At 35.7% G+C, this 22,710-nt stretch overlaps 1 protein-coding gene across 2 annotated transcripts in view; it reads right to left on the minus strand.

Moving 5' to 3' along the window:
• The window catches only part of GRID2 (glutamate ionotropic receptor delta type subunit 2), a 1,554,957-nt gene that overhangs the window by 574,818 nt on the left and 957,429 nt on the right, over positions 1 to 22,710 (minus strand). For both annotated transcript variants that reach the window (XM_043871276.1, XM_043871274.1), the window contains exon 8: positions 13,005 to 13,124. In XM_043871276.1, the coding sequence (XP_043727211.1) occupies positions 13,005 to 13,124 (120 nt within the window). The remainder of the gene's footprint in view (positions 1 to 13,004; positions 13,125 to 22,710) is intronic.

Genomic DNA, 22,710 nt, shown 5'->3' on the forward strand with positions numbered 1-22,710 from the left:
TCACACAGATTACTGTTCATATTTGAATTGGCATTATTTTAGTTATCTTTTACTATGTAACCTACAAACATAAATTCACTTAACCTTACAATATTAAAGAATAGATAATATCATTCATAGCCAGATAATGAGTGAGTGAAGTCACTCAGTCGTGTCTGACTCTCTGCGACCCCGTGGATTGTAGCCTACCAGGCTCCTCCATCCATGGGATTCTCCAGGCAAGAATACTGGAGTGGGTTGCCATTTCCTTCTCCAGCGAATCTTCCTGACCCAGGAATTGAACCTGGGTCTCCCGCATTGCAGGCAGATGCTTTAACCTCTGAGCCACCAGGGAAGCCCAATATCATTCATAGTCTATAGATAAAGAAATTGAGACTTACTAGGTTTAGTAGTCCTAAAAAATCACAAAGTCATTGACAGATTTTCAACCTTGTTATATCTGTCAGCAAAACTGTATTTTCCCCATTACATCATATTAAATCTAGCCTAGTTGTTTAAAAATGACCTTGAATTATAAATATCAGAAATTTCTGACAAGACTGCACTTCTGTGAGCCCTTCCATTTTGCTTGTAATAATCAATCTATTTCCTTAAATAATCAATCTATTTCCATACTGTCTACGAATCACTGCAAACAAATTATACAACATCTTACTTAAGAATCACTAAAATAATTTATTGTATTTTTTGGTGATCAGAAGACTAACTCTACTAGGTATTAAGGATACAATGAAGGAAATGGTGTACACACAAATACTTTCTAGCGTGGCATGTCAACAATAATTTATGTGCACATATTATTTTTCACTTGAATAAAGGGAAAACATGTTTATCACATTTGTAGATACACAGAAGAATCTTATACATTCTTATGTCAGTATACACATGCAATCATTAGTTCATTCCTTAAATAATTAATGAACATCTAAATATGCCATGCATTGGGGGATCACACTGTAATGTGAGGCATTACACAGCGTGAGTCACATGATAACGGGAAACACAGAATATAAACAAGTAAATTGATTATATTGACCTGTATATATATATATATATATACACACACATATATACACATATGTGAGGATTGTACATATAACTACATACATGTATATAATTTCAGTTTACAAAAAATGCTAGAGAGAAACATAAAACAGGGTAATACAAAAAGGAAAATGTTATTTTATATATTGTAGAATCAGAATACAAATACAACATCAAAGAATACCAGTACTCTATTAAATAACTGGGCACTTTAAGGCAAGGCTGCTTTTTCCTCTTTCTAAACACTAGGCAGGAAAACATTTCATTAAAAATAGACCAATGGCAATCTATATATAATACCTTTTGCAAAAATGGTACATTAAGTTTTCCCAAGAATGCAGAGCTGTAGGTTTTACACTTGTGGATTTAATGTTGGAGAACCTGAGTAAAGATTCTAAACAGACCTAAAAAACGATTATACCTGGGAGCTAGAATATCACCGCTGTACCATTTTATTTCATCTGCTTACGTGAGGAAACAATTTTATGAAGAGAATAAGCATTATTGTACAATTAAGATTGGTTGTGAAGCCAGTTTTAATCTATTTTCCCTGGCCCTGTTTTCCTGCTTGTGATAAAGTTCAAAGACATTAAATCTACAGTATTAAATTTTAATGCTGAAGCTCAGTTTTCACAATCAAAAGTGAAGCATTAGCAAAACCAAACCAAAGAAGACTTCAGATACATAAGCAAAAAAAAAAAAAAGCACCACCAACAAAATATATTGTGTACAATTCCTCTTCTAAGGAAAAACAAAACACAAATTCATTCTTAAAATTAACTACTTAATTTAACTTGTGCTTTAATGTCTTCTAATAAACTTAGTTTTAGAAGATTGAATAAGATATTACTCCTTAAATTATTCTTCTTGGAAATTTTGTATTGTGATGAAAAGAAAGAGGAACAACCAGACTCTTGGAGAAGGTATAAGGATAAAGAAAACTTTGATGATTTCAAAATTTGGCTTTGAGGCTCTCCTAATTTATCTTCAAGGATACACAGTGTCTAAAACGTTGAATACACCATCTACTGAATGAATCACCACCTGACATCAAAGTAAAAGAATGTGTAGAAAATATCAAATCAGGAAAACCCTTCATTTTATCAGCATAAGTAAAAATTAAATAATTCTTTTTATACTCTTAACAAATTAAAAAAACAAATAAAACCTCTACTCATACAATGCCAAGAGGGCCAAGACTTGTCCAAAATTTGGGAAATGGTCAATCTCACATTCAAATTCTACACAGAAACAACCCTGGTTAGCTTATGAAAACTGACAGAACCCCTGCTCAAGGTGATAAGGCTGCAGGCATTGTATACACTTAGCGACTGGCAGCAGAATAAACACTGACAGCTTGACAGTTCATCATTTGGAAAGCCATTCACTCTTTTTAAGACACGGAGATACTGGTAGTGGAAGCTTAATTTTAGACACATGTCTAGTAAATCTATACTGTAACTATTTGCTTGGCAATGCTTTCTCTTGATACATATTTTTGAAGATATTATACATGTATTTAGGTCCATGTGAAGGAATTGCTCCATTTATAAATAAATCTAGCAACCCACAAAAAAATTCATAATACTCTCGAAGTTCCTTGAGAGCTAGATTTGAAGTTTTATAAATTCAGTAATTAATTTTAAAAATTGCAGCTTGATAGAAAAACATGTGAGTTATAAAAACAAATAAATATTTTAAAATTAAGAATGCTTAAATAATTTAAGTGTCAACAATGTAAAAGGCACTGTAAATATCTGTGGTCTCTTTCACATAATATTTATATAATGTCAATATACCAGAACGTTTCAACACAATTTGGGAGTCAAAAAATATAAATATAAAGAGGAGTTCTTTAATATTATTTAGGAATAAAGTGCATTTAATTTGAAGTCCATGACTCATTTCCATTGAATGGCATAGATAATACAGATGAAATTCAGGGTATGGGGAAGCAACTACATTGATCTTGGAACTACACTGATCTTCGAAAGTGAAGTGAAGCCCACTTCTGCCAACTTTACAATTATGAATATTTCGTTGTCTAGAAGGCATCCCCAAGAAAAAGAAATGCAAAAAGGCAAAATGGTTGTCTGAAGAAGGCTTACAAATAATGAGAAGAGAAGCAAAAAGCAAAGGTAAAAAGGAAAGATATACTTATCTGAATTTAGAGTTCCAATGAATTGCAAAGAGCAATAAGAGAAACTTCCTAAGTGAACAATGCAAAGAAATAGAGGAAAACAACAGAATGGGGAAGACTAGAGATCCCTTCAAGAAAATTAGAGATACAAAGGGAATATTTCATGCAAAGATGGGCACAATAAGGGACAGAAACAGTATGAATCTAACAAAAGCAGAAAATATTAGGAAGAGGTGGCAAGAATACACAGAAGAACTATACAAAAAAGATCTTAATGGTGCAGATAACCATGATGGTGTGATCACTCACCTGGAGCCAGACATCCTGGAATGCGAAGTCAAGTGGGCCTTAGGAAGCATCACTATGAACAAAGCTGGTGGAAGTGATGGAATTCCAGTTGAGCTATTTCAAATCCAAAAAGATGATACTGTGACAGTGCCGCACTCAAGATGCCAGCAAATTTGAAAAACTCAGCAGTGGCCACAGGACTGGAAAAGGTCATTCAAGTCCTGGAATGCCTTTCTTTAGGATTTTCATTCCAATCCCCAAAAAAGGCAATGCCAAAGAATGTACAAACCACCACACAATTACACTTATCTCACACGCTAGCAGAATACTGCTCAAAATTCTCCAAGTTAGGCTTCAGCAGTACATGAACTGAGAACTTCCAGATGTTCAAGCTGGATTTAGAAAAGGCAGAGGAATCAGAGATCAAATTGCCAACATCCACTGGATCATTGAAAAAGCAAGAGAGTTCCAGAAAAACATCTACTTCTGCTTTATTGACTATGCCAAAGCCTTTGATTGTGTGGATCACAACAAACTGTGGAATATTCTTAAACAGATGGAAATACCAAAGCACCTTACCTGCCTCCTAAGAAATCTGTATGCAGGTCAAGAAGCAAAAGTTAGAACTGGACATGGAAGAATAGACTGGTTCCAAATTGGGAAAGGAGTATGTCAAGGCTGTATATTGTCACCCTGCTTATTTAACTTATATCCAGAGTACATCAAGTGAAATGCTGGGCTGGATTAAGCACAAACTGGAATCAAGATTGCTGGGAGAAATATTAATAACCTCAGATATGCAGACAACACCACTCTTATGGCAGAAAGCACAGAGGAACTAAAGAGCCTCTTGATGAAAGGAAAGAGCAGAGTGAAAAAGCTGGCTTAAAACTCAACATTCAAACAACTAAGATAATGGCAGCTGGTCCCATCAGTTCAGTTCAGATCAGTCGCTCAGTCATGTCCGACTCTTTGTGACCCCATGGAATGGAGCACGCCAGGCCTCCCTGTCCATCACCAACTCCCGGAGTTTACTCAAACTCATGCCCGTTGAGTCGGTGATGCCATCCAACCATCTCACCCTCTGTCGTCCCCTTCTCCTCCTGCCTCCAATCTTTCCCAGCATCAGGGTCTTTTCCAATGACTCAAGTCTTTGCATGAGGTGGCCAAAGTTGGAGTTTCAACTTCAGCATCAGTCCTTCCAATGAACACCCAGGACTGCTCTCCTTTAGGATGGACTGCTTGGATGTCCTTGCAGTCCAAGGGACTCTCAAGAGTCTTCTCCAACACCACAGTTCAAAAGCATCAATTCTTTGGCATTTAGCTTTCTTTATAGTCCAGTTCTCACATCCATACATGACCACTGGAAAAACCATAGCCGTGACTAGACAGACCTTTGTTGACAAAGTAATGTCTCTGCTTTTTAATATGCTATCTAGGTTGGTCATAACTTTCCTTCTGAGGAGTAAGCGTCTTTTAATTTCATGGCTGCAATCACCATCTGCAGTGATTTTGGAGCCCCAAAAAATAAAGTCAGCCACTGTTTCCACTGTTTCCCCATCTATTTCCCATCATGGCAAATAGATAGGGAAACAAAGGAAACATTGATAGACTTCATTTTCTTGGGCTCCAAAATAGCTGCAGATGGTGACTGCAGTCATGAAATTAAAAGACACTTACTCCTTTGAATGAAAGTTATGAAAAACTTCAGCAGTGTATTAAAATAACAGAGACATTACTTTGCTGACAAAGGTTCACATAGTCAAAGCTTTGATTTTTATGTATGGGTGTGATAGCTGGACCATAAAGAAGGCTTAGTGCCAAAAATTTGAAGCTTTTGAACTGTGGTGTTGGAAAAGACTCTTGAGAGTCTCTTGGTCTGCAAGGAGATCCAACCAGGTCATCCTAAAGAAATCAGTCCTGAATATTCATGGAAGGAATGATGCTGAAGCTGAAGCTCCAATACTTGGCCATCTGATGCAAAGAGCCAACTCATTAGAAAATACCCTGATGCTGGGAAAGATTGAATGCAGGAGGAGAAGGGGATGGCAGAGGATGAGATGTTAGAAGGCATCACTAACTCAGTGGCCATGAATTTAAGAAAGCTCTGGGAGATGGTGAAAGACAGGGAAGCCTGGGATGCTGCAGTTCACGGGGTCACAAAGAGTTGGACACAACTGAGTGACTGAACAACAACAAAGAAGCTATTCATACTTCCAGTTATGAATTTAGATGTCTCTTTCCTCAAATAAAGCTTCCTGGACCTGAAGCTTGACAACTTAATCCAATCAACATCAGTTTCTTCAGACTTGCTGTGGGCACTATTCTCTTAAGTTAGGCTTTCTCCCTGTTGTTGAGACTCCTCCTGCCTTCAGTAGATACATGTCCAAGTGAGATTTCATCTTTGCCACCTCAGCCATTTTCCTGCCAATGTCCTTACCCTCACTGCCTGACTTTACTGCAATCAGAAACAATAAAACAAAACAAAACCCTTCTGATGAAATCCTATCCCTACATTAATGCAAATTCATTCTGTCCACTGAAAGTTGCTGCATAAAACATATACAGCCATGTAGATTAATGCTACAATGAATTTCTGGCCTCTAGCTTCATATGAACCAATAGTTCTCTCTGGCAATTCTTCCATTTTCCCTAATTATCTCTGTTTTGCCACCACAGCTCTTTCAAAACTTATTCGCTGTCTATAAACTTTCAACCTTATTACCTCTAATGTTTTCTGGTATACTTTCTCTCTTAGCAGATAATCTCATCACCCTTTTCTCTGAAAAAAGAGAACGTATTTCTTAAAAATTCCCTTAACTTCTTGATAGCACACATGGTAGCTTGCTCGTAAATAAACCATTCTCTCTTTACTCCCTTCTCCCATCACTAAGGAAAAGTATATTCTTGGTGCCTAAGATCAAACATTCCACCTAATTCTGGATCCAACTGTCTTTCTCTTGGACATCTATCAATGATCACATGACTTTCCTTTATCGTCTTTCTCTTACTCCCTACAGCCTTGATCTGTGAGCATTCAAGCATCCTCATCTCTCTTACATTCTGAAAATTATTCCCCTCCATTTCAATAAGTCATTTAATGACTGCTCTCATAGCCCAACAGGGTTAATATGGTTACCCTTATCTCTTCTACTCATTACCTTTCTTTTTATTTTTCAACTTGTTACAATTTAAACATATGGTATTACTGCTCCACTGATATTTTCCAAATAAATCACAATTAGTTGCAACATTTTTTATGTGCCAGACATGGTTCTGGATGTATCACATTACTAAATCATTTAGGTTATACCTATCTATGAGTTAGCAACATGTTCAATGTCACTTGGTTTTAAGTAACTCAACAAAAATGTGAGCAGTCCAACATTAGTGGCCACATTCCTAACCCACTGCTTTACTGCCTCTCCTTAGTAACTGATGAATCCTGAGTTCCTAAATTCAACGGGACTCTCTTCAGTCTTCATATTATTGCTAATTAGCTATGTTGCCAACCTGTCTGTATTTCTTAAAATTCTGTCTTCTTAGGTTCCATGAGTATAAGACTTCAATGACCATCCTTGCACATACATACTTAACTACTGAATTGGAATAAGTATTTTTGTAAAATGGAGTAGTATTAGGATCATAAGACTTTAGGAAAATTACTAGTAACATCACATGTGATAGTTTACACTAAAGATATTGGAAGAAAGAAGAAACGATGCAAAATGACTATACATAAACTTGGGCATAACAGTAGGGAGCAGATATTTTCTCCCATCCTATGGGAATAGAGAGGAGGGGAAAGACATGAAGGTTTGTAAGGAGTAAGCAATAATTACATAAATAGCTTTTATTTGTATCTGTATAGATTTTACCTGCAAATGAAATAATTTCAATATGTATACCTTAAGGTGTACCAGTCGTTTCTTTTTCTTCAAATTAGGTAACTAGGTTCCATAGCAATCCTGATTTCCCAATTGTAATGAGGTCTAAAAATGTTTTCTGATATCATTCTATGAGTAATTAAGTAACAAAACCCCTGAAGAAAGACACATGACTTTCTGCTATAAAATCATGAACATTTTCATTTTCCAAATCTCAATTATTTTCATACTAAACTTATTTTATGATTCTAGGTTAATTATTTTGTTTCCATCTGACTAGATTTGTCAGACTCTTTGTGACCCTACGGACTATAACCTACCAGGCTCCTCCATCCATGGGATTTTCCAGGCAAGAATACTAGAGTGGGTTACCATTTCCTTCTCCAGGGGATCTTCCCTACCCAGGGATCGGAACCTGGTCTCCTGCATTGCAGGCAGACTCTTTACCATCTGAGCCACTAGGGAAGCAAGATAAATGTAACTTATTCCTTATTACTAAATAAATACATCTGAAGACAGAGAATTGATCTAAGACAGATTTTTAACCCACAGTTTTGAAATTCTCTATGACTTAATGGTAATTTCTGATGCTAAATTCTTCCAGGTTCATAAATTTAGTCTAGCACCAGATACATAGCATTATGTAGTTCCTTGGTCACCATAAATCCCACATTGATAACCAGAGGTTTTGCCATCATAAATCTGCTACACCCATGCACATCAGAGTGAGATTCACACTGAGACAATAGCGAAAATGCAGAGGTTTAAAAGCAAAGACAAATCTTAAATCAGGCAGAGAAGTAAGGTAAGATGATTGTCAGTGAGACAGAAGTTCTCAACCACAGCACTGAAGCCAGAACCCATGCAATGATATATATCATCAATATGGTAAAAGAGTAAAACTAGTACTTTGAAATTCTGTGTCTAGGGAAAATATGTTTAAAGGAAAGACGAAATAAAGATATGTTCACAGAAATAAAAACTGAGACATATGGCCACAGAAAAACCATCAAAATGGGAAAGTTGAAAAAATACATACTTCAGGCCAAAGAAAAGCAATTCTAGATAAAGATGTAAGAAGGAAAAACAAGCAAGGAACGTAGAACATATATGGGTATATATAAAATAAATATTAATTGCACATGATAGTAATGGTAAGACTTTTTAGAATAAAAAGGATAATATTAAAAACTTGAACAATAATAGTCTGTCATGTGAGAGGTGGATATATTGAGTAAATGGAGTTAAAATGTTATGTTTGCTGAGAGGAGGATTAAGACATTGATTAACATTAGACGCTGATAAAGTATGCCTATTGTGAATTCTAGAGGAACTCTTAAATAAAAGCAGAGTATATAACTTGCAAATTAGTACAGGAGAAAAGAAGGAATTGAAAAATAAAATATATATTAATCCAAAAGAAGGCAAGAAAGGACAAAAAAGGAACCTAGATTAGGGAAGGCAAATAGAATGTCACATAATGATAGAATGTATTAGATGGCAGACCTAACTCTAAATGCACTATCAAATATATTTCATTTAAGTACCTGTAATGCTCTCATTTTTAGGCATAAATAGTCTAATTGGTATCAAATAATGAATTATATAGTTTCTTAAGAGTTAGAAGTGGAATGAAGGAATACAGGAAAAGTCGTAAGTAAAGGGTAGTAAAAAGAAAGTTTACCAAATATACTAATGGAAAGGAAATTGTTTTGCTCTATTCATAGAAAAAAATAATAATGTTATATATAATAAAATACATAATAAAAATAATAATACTTTAAGGAAGAGAGTATTATTAGAAGTAGAAGGTTTATAATAATAATTTAAGAATGTTATTTACAAAGAAACCTATTCAGAAATAAAAATAAGTTCAGATCTTAAAATGTTGCAGATATTTAAAAGGATATTATTTAAAAGGCAGTTTTATACCAATACATATAGAAAATTAAAAAAAAAACTTTAAAATATCATGAAGATAAACTTCTCAAGTTTATAAAAAGAATTAGAAAGTATGACTTTTATTTTTTATTGACTATGGAAAAATAGAATCAGTAACTTAAAAATTCCCACAAGGAAAATTCTAGTCCACATTGGCTTCATAAGACCATCTATCAAACATGTAAGGAGAAAATTCTTCCTGTTTTATATAACTAATAGAGAATATAAAAAGAAGAAATCCTCTCCACCACATTTCATGAGGCTAACTTAACCTTAGTATCTAGATTACAGCAGAGAAAATTTCAGGTAACCTTAGTCAAGAACATCAATGTAAAAACCTTAAGCAAGTGGTAGTAAATAAAAATATATATATAAATATGGAAACATTAATGAAATTATAATTTTTTAAAAATATAAAAATCAGGTTTATCCCAGGAATGCATGAAGTTGCCTACATCTTACCAAAGTTAATGAAAGAAAAAGAGAAACTTTATATTTAGTAGTGTAAAGTTTGCATCTTTTTCTCTGATATTGATAATAATCAAGGATGATTATTACTGTTATTTCATACTTTCATTCAACATTGTCCTAGAGGACCTAGTCAGTATACTAGGCAAATAGAGATAAAATATATTAAAATTAGAAAGGAAGAGACAAAATCATTATTCACAGATGATAGGCAAAGAAGTCAGAATTTACAGATAAATTATCAGAATTAAAGAGTGGAGCAAGAACGCTGGATATAAAATCAATATAAAATATCAGTGCCATTCCCATATATCAGCAGCCAACAGAAAATGGGGTTTTAAAAGACACTATATTACTTTCATACAGTATAATACCACTCAGCCATATAAGTGAAAAAATAAAAAAATTACCAACATGCAAATAAGAATGTACCTAAAATATGTTGAGAGAAATAAGATACATATTACTACAATATCCATTTATATGACCACTAAAACCAGGTAAACTATCTGTGTAAAGAAGAATGATGGAACTTTTAGGATAATGAAAATCCTATATAACTTGAGAGTAGTGATTACATTGGTGAATTCAATCACTGACAGCCTTGTGGACTTAACATTTGTGCATTTTATTGTATTTAAGTTAAATTTCAATAAAAATAAACAAGATACTATATGAAAAAATAAATTTGTACTTTTTTTCTTTTCCCATGTATTAAAAAAAAAAAATTGCAGGGAATTCCCTGGAGATCTAGTGGTGAAGACTCTGTGCTTCCAATGCAAGGGGCACAGATTTGAACCCTAGGTGATCAGTCCTTAAGGAAGTCAGTCCTGAATGTTCATTGGAAGGATTGACACTGAAGCTGAAGCTTCAACATTTTGGCCACCTGATGCAAAGAACTAACTCATTAGAAAAGACCCTGATGTTGGTAAAGATTGAAGGCAGGAGGGGAAGGGGATGACAGAGGACGAGATGGCTGGATGGCATGACTGACTCAGTGGACATGAGTTTGAGCGAGCTCCGGGAGATGGTGAAGGACAGGGGAACCTGGCATGTTGCGGTCCATGGGATCACAAAGAGTCAGACATGACTGAGAGACTGAATTGAACTGACTGAGGCACTAAGATCCCACATGCCCTGCAGCACAACCAAAAAAACAAAAAATTAAAATAACAGTAAGAATAAGAAAATAATTTTAAAAAATAAACACTTTTTAAAAAGCTACAAAAAATTCCAGGTAGACAAAACACTTCAATTTAGAAGACAGAATTGTAAATCCTTCAGAGTATAACTGAGCATAATATTTTTATGACTCTAGCAGTATGGAATGATTTTTTGAGTAAGACTAAACAGCAATAATCACAAGAGAGAAAATTCATAATTCTACTAAATTTAAAGGTACTGTATCTAATGACAGTTGAATGCAAGGAGAGGAGATGATTTGCAATATAAATAACAGAAGATTAATATTCAAAATATGCATACAGCTCTTAGACTCAATTATATAAACAAAGATAACCCAATAGAAAATGGCCAAAGGACTGGAGTAAGCAATTAACTCAAAAAAACAAAACAAAACAAAATATGAAAAGCAAAAGAATGCAGGGAAAGATGCAGAATCTTTTTATAATCAGGGAAATTCAAGTTGAAACAAAAAGGTATATCATTACACATTGAATAACCTAATAAAAATTCAAAATCTAACAAAACCAACATTTGGTGCAATGTGAATTCGAAGCACTACTGGAGGTATGTGAATTGGTAAATATTTAGGCGAGTAGATTTGAGATTATGTTTCCTTGTGTTGCAGCAATTCTACTTCTGGATACAAATCCTATAGAAACACACACACTAGTACAATATTATATATCCAAGATGCATGTCTAAGAATCTTCCAAACATCATTACTTATGATAGCCTAAAAGTGGAAACAGTAGATTGTGATACATATATACAATAGAAACAGGCTACTGTAGATCATGACACATGTATCCAATAGAAAATGATACAGCAATATAAATGAATAAACAATATGTAACAACGAGAATAAATAACACAAAATGAAGAATACAAAAAGAAAAAGGAATATATGCAAAATGGGTTCATTCATAAATTGAATACTGGAAAAATGAATATTTAAGGATGCACCCTTAGATAATAAATTATATTCAAGATGCAAAGAAATGAATATAAAATTCAGATTAATGGTGATGCCACTGAGAAAAGATGTCAGGATTATGAACAAGAAATAATATAATGAAGTTTTTAGGATGCTTGATATGTTCTATTTCTTTACCATAGTAGTGGTTGTTTCATTTACAATAATTAAAAAAATTATCCTTGTGCTTTATGAAGTTTTCTACTACTATATGTTTGCTATGCTTCATTATTAATCAAATAAAAACACATTAAGATAGTTTCAACTTCTCTAGCATAAATTTACCAAAAGGTTTTTTACTGCTAATTAGAATAACTCTAAATTTCAATTTGTCTAAATTTTCTTCATCCTATACCTCAGCACTGGAAAGAAACACCTACTGAAGAACTTACTGTCAATGCAGTTAGAGATTTATAGCTATGAACTTAGGTTTGCACATTCAATTACCTTAAGTTTTTCTGTACCAAAAATATCTAAAAATGGCGTATCGAAACTATAGAAAAGTCATTTCTCCAGGGGTTTTTACATCTCTTGTTGAGAAAGTTAGTGTCCCAGCAATTCATGAAAGATCCTTTATAGGCACTCAACTTCTTCTTACATGTGATCTAAAGTATATAAAAGAGTTCATTTCCTTCAAACCATTTTCTTTCTACTTATTACATGACATAGACAGTGAGATACTGTAATGTCACTTTTATAGTCTTCCCCTCTTATTATATGAAATTTATCAAAGCTCTTATTCTGATTTTGTGTATCTTACAAACTAAAAACCAAGCAGCTAGGCATTGTGTAAATACTAAATTCACTACTGTATAAAATTATTATAGTGAATAGAAGATTATGCTAGTTCCGTAGGCAACAATAGGTTTATTCTTTCCCTTTATTTTAAGGCATAGAAAAAAATTATTGCTTAATACTTCTAGTGAGTATGCAAGGTCCTCTAACCTCTCGCCTCTTCATTTCTCTCAAGCTATAATATAGACTTTAATGTATACTGTGACTATAGTGCATGGAAAACAAGCCAACAAAACCACATTACTATAGGAAAGAACAGATTTGTCAACGTGTCTGGTCTTACTTTGCGAACACCTCGGCCAAGCTCTTCTCCATAGTTGGTTCCAAGAATTTCAAAATGGACATTGGGATTGCCTCCATTTTCTCCAAATTCTAGCTCTCCAGTTAATCCACTGACTCCACCCTAAAAGAGAGAAAAGAAATTCATGTAAGATTTTTGAAGATGTAAAATAATAAAAATAGGATGTCATAAAAACATGATTTTCATCTACAAAATAAATATTTTCTCAAGCATGCAATTATTAACAGGCTATTCTTTAATAGATGCACAGCATTAATAGAAGTGCAATTGAAAGCAACCTTAAGTATCACTGAATTCAATCCCATCCAATCTACTGAAAAGGAAACTCTGACTCAAAGAGTCAAATTGGTACTCAAAATGACATGTTTGCATTGATACTAAACTTCAGGCTAGGATTTTTGCCAGCATATACTGAACATGCATGGATCCATTAGTCAAAATACAAGATACTTCCAGAGAGCTTAGAATCTACTCCAGAAACAAGTTTTGACAATACTCTTTCTCCAGCACAATTCCATTCTAATTTGAGCTAGAATTACACTGGAAATCTTCAAAGCCATGGTTTTCAACTATTGGAGTTTTGCATTTTCTCCTTTAAATATCTTTTTCCAAGATAAAAAATCTAAATTAGTCTTGAATGCTGTTTTTGCTCTTAAACAGTAGTTCTAGCTATTGTGATTCACTGGGAATTTCCAAGCTTCATCTTTCATTCAACATAACAGATGTTCACTTTTCCAACAGATGGCAATGTAGGTCAGACGTCTCTCTTTCTTGTTTACCATTCTTTTCTCAGTTGACTTTATCAGCCTTCACATTATTTAGGATTTTACAAATGAATATAACATTCTGAGTCACCTTTAAACTATTTCTAACTTAGAATTTAGGTCTGATAATCATATATATTTGGACAAATTATCACAGTTTGTAAATTGCTCCAATTTTCACCTATGTAATCAGTTCAGTTGCTCAATCATGTCCAACTCTTTAGGACCCCATGGACTGCAGTGCGCCAGGCTTACCTGTCCATCACCAACTTCCAGAGCTTACTCAAACTCATGTCCATTGAGTCAGTGATGCCATCCAACTGTTTCATCCTCTGTCATCACCTTTTCCTCATGACTTCAATCCTTCCCAGCATCAGGGTCTTTTCAAATGAATAAGTTCTTGGAATCAGGTGGCCAAAGTATTGGAGTTTCAGTTTCAGCATCAGTCCTTCCAATTAATATTCAGGACTGATTTCTTTTAGGATCTCCTTGCAGTCCAAGAGACTTAAGAGTCTCCTCCAACACTACAGTTCAAAAGCATCAATTCCTCGGCACTCAGTTTTCTTTATATTCCAACTCTCACATCCATACATGACTACTGGAAAAACCATAGCTTTGAATAGACAGACCTTTGTTGGGAAAGTAATGTCTCTGCTTTTTTTATATGCTGTCTAGGTTGGTCACAACTTTTCTTCCAAGGAGCAAGTGGCTTTTAATTTCATGATTGTAGCAACTATCTGCAGTCACTTTGGAGCCCCCCCAAAATAAAGTCTCTCACTGTTCCCACAGTTTCTGCATCTATTTGCCATGATGCAATGAAACAAGATGCCATGATCTTAGTTTTCTGAATACTGAGTTTTAAGCCAAATTTTTTATTCTTCTCTTTCACTTTAATCAAAGGACTCTTTAGTTCTTCTTTGTTACTACCATAAGGATGGTATCATCAGCATACCTGAGGTTATTGATATTTCCCCCAGCAATCTTGATTCTAGCTTCTGTTTCATCCGGACCAGCGTTTCTCATGATGTATTCTGCATATAAGTTAAATAAGCAGGATGACAATACAGGGATGTCTGGCTCTTTTTGCCTTGATGTACTTCTGTCCCTGTTTGGAACCAGTCTGTTGTTCCATGTCCAGTTCTAACTGTTGCCTCCTGAGTTTTCTCAGGAGGCAGATCAGGTGGTCTGGTATTCCAATGTCTTGAAAAATTTTTCAAAGTTTCTTGTGACCCACACAGTCAAAGGCTTTGGCACAATCAATAACGCAGAAGTAGATGTTTTTCTGAAACTCTCTTGTTTTTCAATGATCCAGCAGATGTTGGCAATATGATCTCTGGTTCCTCTGCCTTTTCTAAATCCAGCTTGAACATCTGGAAGTTCACGGTTCATGTCCTGTTAAAGCCTGGATTGGAGAATTCTGAGCATTATTTTGCCAGCATGTGAGATGAGTGCAATTGTGCAGTACTTTGAACATTCTTTGGCATTGACTTTCTTCGGGATTGGAGTGAAAACTGATCTTTTCCAGTCCTGTGGCCACTGCTGAGTTCTCCAAATTTGCTGGCATATTGAGTGTAGCACTTTCACAGCACCATCTTTTAGGATTTGAAATAGCTCACATGGAATTCCATCACTTCCACTAGCTTTGTTCATAGTGATACTTCCTAAGGCCCGCTTGACTTTGCATTCCAGGATGTCTAGCTCTAGATGAGTGATCAGACCGTCGTGATTATCTGGGTCATGAAGATCTTTTTTGTATAGTTCTCTGTGTATTCTTGCCACCTCTTCTTTATATCTTCTGCTCTGTTAGGTCCATACCATTTCTTTCCTTTATTGTGCCCATCTTTGCATGAAAGATATTCCCTTGGTATATCTAATTTTCTTGAAGAGATCTCTAGTCTTTCCCATTCTATTGTTTTCCTCTATTTCTTTGCATTGATCACTGAGGAAGGCTTTCTTATCTCTTCTTGCTATTCTTTAGAACTCTGCATTCAAATGGGTATGTCTTTCCTTTTTTCCTTTGCCTTTAGCTTCTTTTCTTTTCTCAGATATTTGTAAGATCTCCTCAGACAACAATTTTTCCTTTTTTGCCTTTCTTTTTCTTGGGGATGGTCTTGATCACTGCCTCCTGTACAATGTCAGAAACCTCCGTCCATAGTTCTTCAGGCACTCTGTCTATCAGATCTTATCCCTTGAATCTATTTGCCACTTCCACTGTATAATTGTAAGGGATTTGATTTAGGTCATACCTGAATAGTCTAGTGTTTTTCCCTACTTTCTTCACTTTACGTCTCAATTTGGCAATAAGGAGTTCATGATCTGAGCCACAGTCAACTCCCGGTCTTGTTTTTGCTGACTGTATAAAGCTTCTCTATCTTTGGCTGCAAATAATATAATTAATCTGATTTCAGTATTGACCATCTGGGGAGGTCCACATGTAGAGTCTCTTGTGTTGTTGGAAGGGGGTGTCTGCTATGACTAGTGCATTCTCTTGGCAAAATTATGTTAACCTTTGATCTGCTTAGTTTTGACCTCTGTAATGTTGGTACTTAAAATTATCCCGTTTGCCATAATCTCTAACTCAACTTCTAGTCTTGTTTGGCAGGTTTTATGCCGTCTGCTGTATCTCCTGCTTCTTCTGTGTCTTGTAGCCCATCACATGACACTGAGCTCACAGCAGCCATTAAAACAAATTATTCCTCACATATTCATTAAAATATTTAATCAATTTCATTTTTCCAACAGTAATAATCAATAAAACTGATCCTTCACTGTTATTTTTGAATAGCTTCTCTCATTTTATCCAGTTTTATTAATAAAAATTTATAAATTTGTGTCCTCTTTGATTTCTTTCATCAGTGTTTTATAGTTTTCTATGTATAGGTCTTTTGTTTCTTTAGGTAGATATACTCCTAAGTATTTTATTCTTTTTGTTGCAATGGTGAATGGTATTGTTTCCTTAATTTCTCTTTCTGTTTTTTCATTGTTAGTATATAGGAATGCAAGGGATTTCTGTGTGTTAATTTTATATCCTGCAACTTTACTATATTCATTGATTAGTTCTAGTAATTTTCTGGTAGAGTCTTTAGGGTTTTCTATGTAGAGGATCATGTCATCTGCAAACAGTGAGAGTGTCACTTCTTCTTTTCCTATCTGGATTCCTTTTACTTCTTTTTCTGCTCTGATTGCTGTGGCCAAAACTTCCAACACTATGTTGAATAACAGTGGTGAGAGTGGGCACCCTTGTCTTGTTCCTGATTTCAGGGGAAATGCTTTCAATTTTTCACCATTGAGGGTGATGCTTGCTGTGGGTTTGTCATATATAGCTTTTATTATGTTGAGGTATGTTCCTTCTATTCCTGCTTTTTGGAGAGTTTTAATCATAAATGCTGGAGAGGGTGTGGAGAAAAGGGAACCCTCTTACACTGTTGGTGGGAATGCAAACTAGTACAGCCACTATGGAAAACAGTGTGGAGATTCCTTAAAAAACTGGAAATAGAACTGCCATATGACCCAGCAATACCACTTCTGGGCATACACACTGAGGAAACCAGATCTGAAAGAGACACATGCACCCCAATGTTCATCGCAGCACTGTTTATAATAGCCAGGACATGGAAGCAACCTAGATGCCCATCAGCAGATGAATGGATAAGGAAGCTGTGGTACATATACACCATGGAATATTACTCAGCCATTAAAAAGAATTCATTTGAACCAGTCCTAATGAGATGGATGAAACTGGAGCCCCTTATACAGAGTGAAGTAAGCCAGAAAGATAAAGAACATTACAGCATACTAACACATATATATGGAATTTAGAAAGATGGTAACGATAACCCTATATGCAAAACAGAAAAAGAGACACAGAAATACAGAACAGACTTTTGAACTCTGTGGGAGAAGGTGAGGGTGGGATGTTTCAAAAGAACAGCATGTATACTATCTATGGTGAAACAGATCACCAGCCCAGGTGGGATGCATGAGACACGTGCTCGGGCCTGGTACACTGGGAAGACCTAGAGGAATCGGGTGGAGAGGGAGGTGGGAGGGGGGATCGGGATGGGGAATAAGTGTAAATCTATGGCTGATTCATATCAATGTATGACAAAACCCACTGAAATGTTGTGAAGTAATTAGCCTCCAACTAATAAAAAAATTAAAAAAAAATTTATAAATTTGAATTATCTGTGCTCTTCTCATATGTGATTTAACAGTCAACAGCATGAATTCTGAAGTCAGATTTCCTGGATGTCAGATTTTGAAGTCATATTTCAAACTCTAAAAGATGATGCTGTGAAAGTGCTGCACTCAATATGTCATCAAATTTGGAAAACTGAGCAGTCTCCACAGGAATGGAAAAGGTCAGTTTTCATTCCAATCCCAAAGAAAGGAAATGCCAAAGAATGCTCAAACTACTGCACAATTGCATTCATCTCACACACTAGCAAAGTAATGCTCAAAATTCTCAAAGCCAGGCTTCAACAGTACATGAATTGTGAACTTACAGATATTCCAACTGGATTTAGGAAAGGCAGAGGAACCTAAGATCAAATTGCTAACAACTGCTGGATCATCAAAAAATCAAGAGAATTCCGGAAAAACATCTATTTCTACTTTATTGACTATGCCAAAGCCTTTGACTCTGTGGATCTGAACAAACTGTGAAAATTCTTCAAGAGATGGGAATACCAGACCCACCTAACCTGCCTCCTGAGAAACATGTATACAGGTTAGGAAGCAACAGTTAGAGCTGGACATGGAACAACAGACTGGTTCCAAATAGGGAAAGGAGTATGTCAAGGCTGTATATTGTCAACCTGCTTATTTAACTTATATGCAGAGTGCATCATGAGAAACTCTGGGCTGGATGAAGGACAATCTGGAATCAAGATTGCTGGGAGAAATATCAATAACCTCAGATAAAGCAGATGATACCACCCTTATGGCAGAAAATGAAGAACTATGGAGCCTCTTGATGTATGTGAAAGAGAAGAGCGAAAAAGTTGGCTTAAAACTCAATATTCAGAAAACTAAGATCATGGCATCTTGTTTCATCAGTCCATGGCAAATAGATGCAGAAACTGTGGGAACAGTGAGAGACTTTATTTTTTTGAGCTCCAAAATCACTGCAGATGGTGACTGGAGCCATGAAATTAAAAGACACTTGCTCCCTGGAAGAAAAGTTATGATCAACCTAGATGGCAACTTAAAAAGCAGACATTACTTTGCCAACAAAGGTCCATCAAGTCAAAGCTATGGTTTTTCCTGTGGTCATGTATGGATGTGAGAGTTGGAGTATAAAGAAAGCTGAGTGCCAAAGAATTGGTGCTTTTGAACTGTGGTGTTGGAGGAGACTCTTGAGTCCCTTGGACTGCAAGATCCAATCAGTCCATCCTAAAGGAAATCAGTAGAATATTCATTGGAAGGACTGACTGATGCTGAAGCTGAAACTCCAATACTTTGGCCGCCTGATGTGAAGAACTGACTCATTGGAAAAGACCTTGATGCTGGGAAAGATTGAAGTCATGAGGAGAAAATGATGACAGAGGATGAGATGGTTGGATGGCATCACCGACTCAATGGACATGAGTTTGAGTAAACTCTAGGAGTTGGTGAGGGACAGAGAGACGTGTCCTGCTGCAGTCCATAGGGTCACAAGGAGTTGGACACGACTGAATGACTGGAATGAACTGAACTGAACTTTCTGGATTTTATCAATGGTAGCAGAGTCTACTAGCTGTATAAACCTGGCTAAGTCATTTTAATTTCTCTATGTCCCAATTTCTACATCTGTTAAATGCAAAATAATAGTATGTACCTGAGAAGATTATTACATAAATAATATAGCAGTGTGCTTGATAAATTATGAGAGCTTAATTAGTATGATGATCATCATCTCCATGATTATTTAATTTTTTTGGTTTATAATTCCTCTAGAAATTATAATCATGCTCCTGTTTTTTTTCAACTAAAGTTTACAAGGGTTGCAAAACTTATATGCTTGAAGATTTACATAGCTTTGGAAAATGCTTTTGTTAATTTGACTCAGTTATATTTAATTGCATGGCAACCCTCTCCAGTATTCTTGCCTGGAGAATCCCCATGGACAGAGGAGCCTGCTGGTCTACAGTCCGTGGGGTAACAAAGAGTTGGAAACGACTGAGCAACTAAGCACCGCACATATTTCTTTGACTAGTATTTGGGGAGTAAAGAGTTAAAGCAGCTGGTCTAGGTTCTGTCCACCCTCTTTTTGAAATGTGTCTTTGTGTATGTGCTCATGGAGCAGCCGGCGGGGGGGCGGGGGGGGGATAAAAGGAGGTAAATGAGTCTAACGTCCTTGTCAACTGCAACTCCAGGTAAAGGGACGAGTAATATTTACTAGGAAGAAATGTATTATCTATAAAAGCCCTTCGCAAGATGTTCCAGTCTGAAGAATTATTATAGTAAACAAACTCCGAATCTATGAACTAATGGCTTATGGCTCCCTGGAAAATGTCCTAAAGCTTTACACTTTCTAGGGCAAAAACAGAGATATTTCATCATGTAAATGCTCCCTATTGTGTGACATAGGCTTTCAAAGCCTTTTTTGGATACAGAACATACAAGTATGTCCGATGTGGGAAGAACAGACTTGCGGAGCCATGCAGGATTTCAAATGAGCTCTCTCTCCTTTGTCAGTGTCTCTTTATTGCCTTTATCTTTGATAAGGGTAAACTATCCTATTCCAATAAGGGAATCTGATACTGTATATTCACTCAGTACTAATATTTCAAGGAGCCCAATTATCGCTTAAGGTATTAAAGCCTGGGGTTTAAGGACAGTGGATCTTATTATCATAAATATCTCCAAATGAGAAATACTGTAGGAATTTGATTGATGAATATAGCTTGTATTACTACACATAATTCAAACTACTGGTATTCAGAAATCTTTTCATAAGTGCTTTTTATGCTTTCAATCACACATCTACTTCAGTAATATTTCCAATTATATCAGAATCTTACATTTCTGACATCACTTTATTTCCAAGAAAAGGAGGGTATCAATACACATATCAATATGATTGCTTCAGTGCAAAAATGCTATCCTCCTGAAAACTCTAAGCTTTGAATCACCAGACTGCCTGGCATTGTATTATTATTATTCCCCATTGATACTCATAGCCATTCTGGGCCAGTCTCTTCTCTGGTTCATAGTTGGTACTGAGCAATATAGGCCACTTTAGTCCATATTGCACACGTTACAAAATTCCATAAATCAGTGAACTCACATTTAATTTACTGTGGCCTCCACTTATCTTTTTTCACCTTTTTGACTTCATAATTTACCTGCTTTGTTATATTCTTAATGAGCTGTTAGCATGTGTAATCAGTAAAACTTTCCCTCATGTAGCATAAAGGATGTTTGAGAGGTTAATATTTCAAGCAAATAAAACCTTTAACTGAAGCCCCTGCCTAGCTGACTCAGACTTGAACTCTCTGCTATTTGGTTGCCTAAGAATATTCTCATGTTTTTGAGCTTCTTTTTTTCATCTATCTCCAGATCAACATTGAAATTAGAGCACTGGTAAAAATGTGTGCTGGCCAGGTGGTAATGAGCAGTCATTATCTTTGTGCATGCATAGTCGCGGTCTTTTAATCTCTTGATACAGCTGATTCTAAACAAAATAAGCTAATGGGACATTAATAGTATGAATAACACATACAGATAATTTTTAAATGTCCATTAAACTGACAGTAATAATTGCCTCCAGAGTAAACCTTTTGAAAAATATCAAGTAAAATCAGTTTGGATTTCATCATACACATGATATAGAAATACCAATGTGCATCAAATATAAAGAGCAGAAGAGAAGAGGAAAGAGAAGATCAAAGGTTGGGAATAATTTACCACTGGATAATCAGTTCTTGAAAAGGCTAAAGTTTGATGCTCCCTTATGGATAGGATAAGTTGGAAAAAAGAAGGAAAAAATCTACTAAGTATTTATTTCACTCTCTTTATGAGGCTGAAGGGTTTATCCCTATTTTTGAAACTGCAAAGAACTGAGAGATACTTTTGGAAGATCATAGGAAACATCAAATATTTATGCCACTAGTCTAATTTCCTTATACATATTCCTAGGTTCCTTGCAACCTGCAGATATGCTTGATAACTAAAGACAGCCTGGAAAACAAACTAGCCCAGCAAGGCAATGAACACACTGGGAGATGCCAGACTCAGCAGTGTGTCCTGAGGCCCTCATGTTTCTTCAGTTAATTTCAGTGAGGAAAAATCCCTGAGAGAAAGAAAATACTATGTTTTATACTCGGAAAAGAGACAGAATTTGTATATAAGTACTAGAATACAATATGACAAAAATAAATAAATAAATAAACATAAATATTTGTGAAAAATGGTTAGGAAAATTTGAGTTGCCATATAACATTTATGCACATGTATATGTGTATATAGATATAGATGTATACATTCACCACATCTGATGGCTCAGTGGGTAAAGAATTCACTGGCAATGCAGAAGTTCTGGGATCAACCCCTGGGCTGGGAAGATCCTCTGGAGGAGATGGCAACCCACTCCAGTATTCTTGCCTTGAGAACCCCTTGAACAGCAGAGCCTGGCGGGCTACAATCCAAAGGGTCACCAAGAGTCGGACATGACTGAGTGACTAAGCGCATATATTTATGCTTATAAGCATACATATACACTCAAGTATTCCTTCATAATAGAAACCTGAAGCAAACTGAGCAGGAAATAGGAACCTACTAACATTCTGGTCATGCTACCTACATCACAGAGAAGAAACCAGTGCCCAGACAACTAGGTATTTGAGGAGCCTGAACTAAAGCCTTAAAATTGTGCCTGATATTCTTCCTCTAGATCATGTAAGCTGTGTGTCCAATATAACTTATGCAAATCACACTGATTG

The sequence above is a fragment of the Cervus elaphus genome, chromosome 17, assembly GCF_910594005.1.
Source record: "Cervus elaphus chromosome 17, mCerEla1.1, whole genome shotgun sequence".
Classification (NCBI taxonomy): Eukaryota; Metazoa; Chordata; class Mammalia; order Artiodactyla; family Cervidae; genus Cervus; species Cervus elaphus.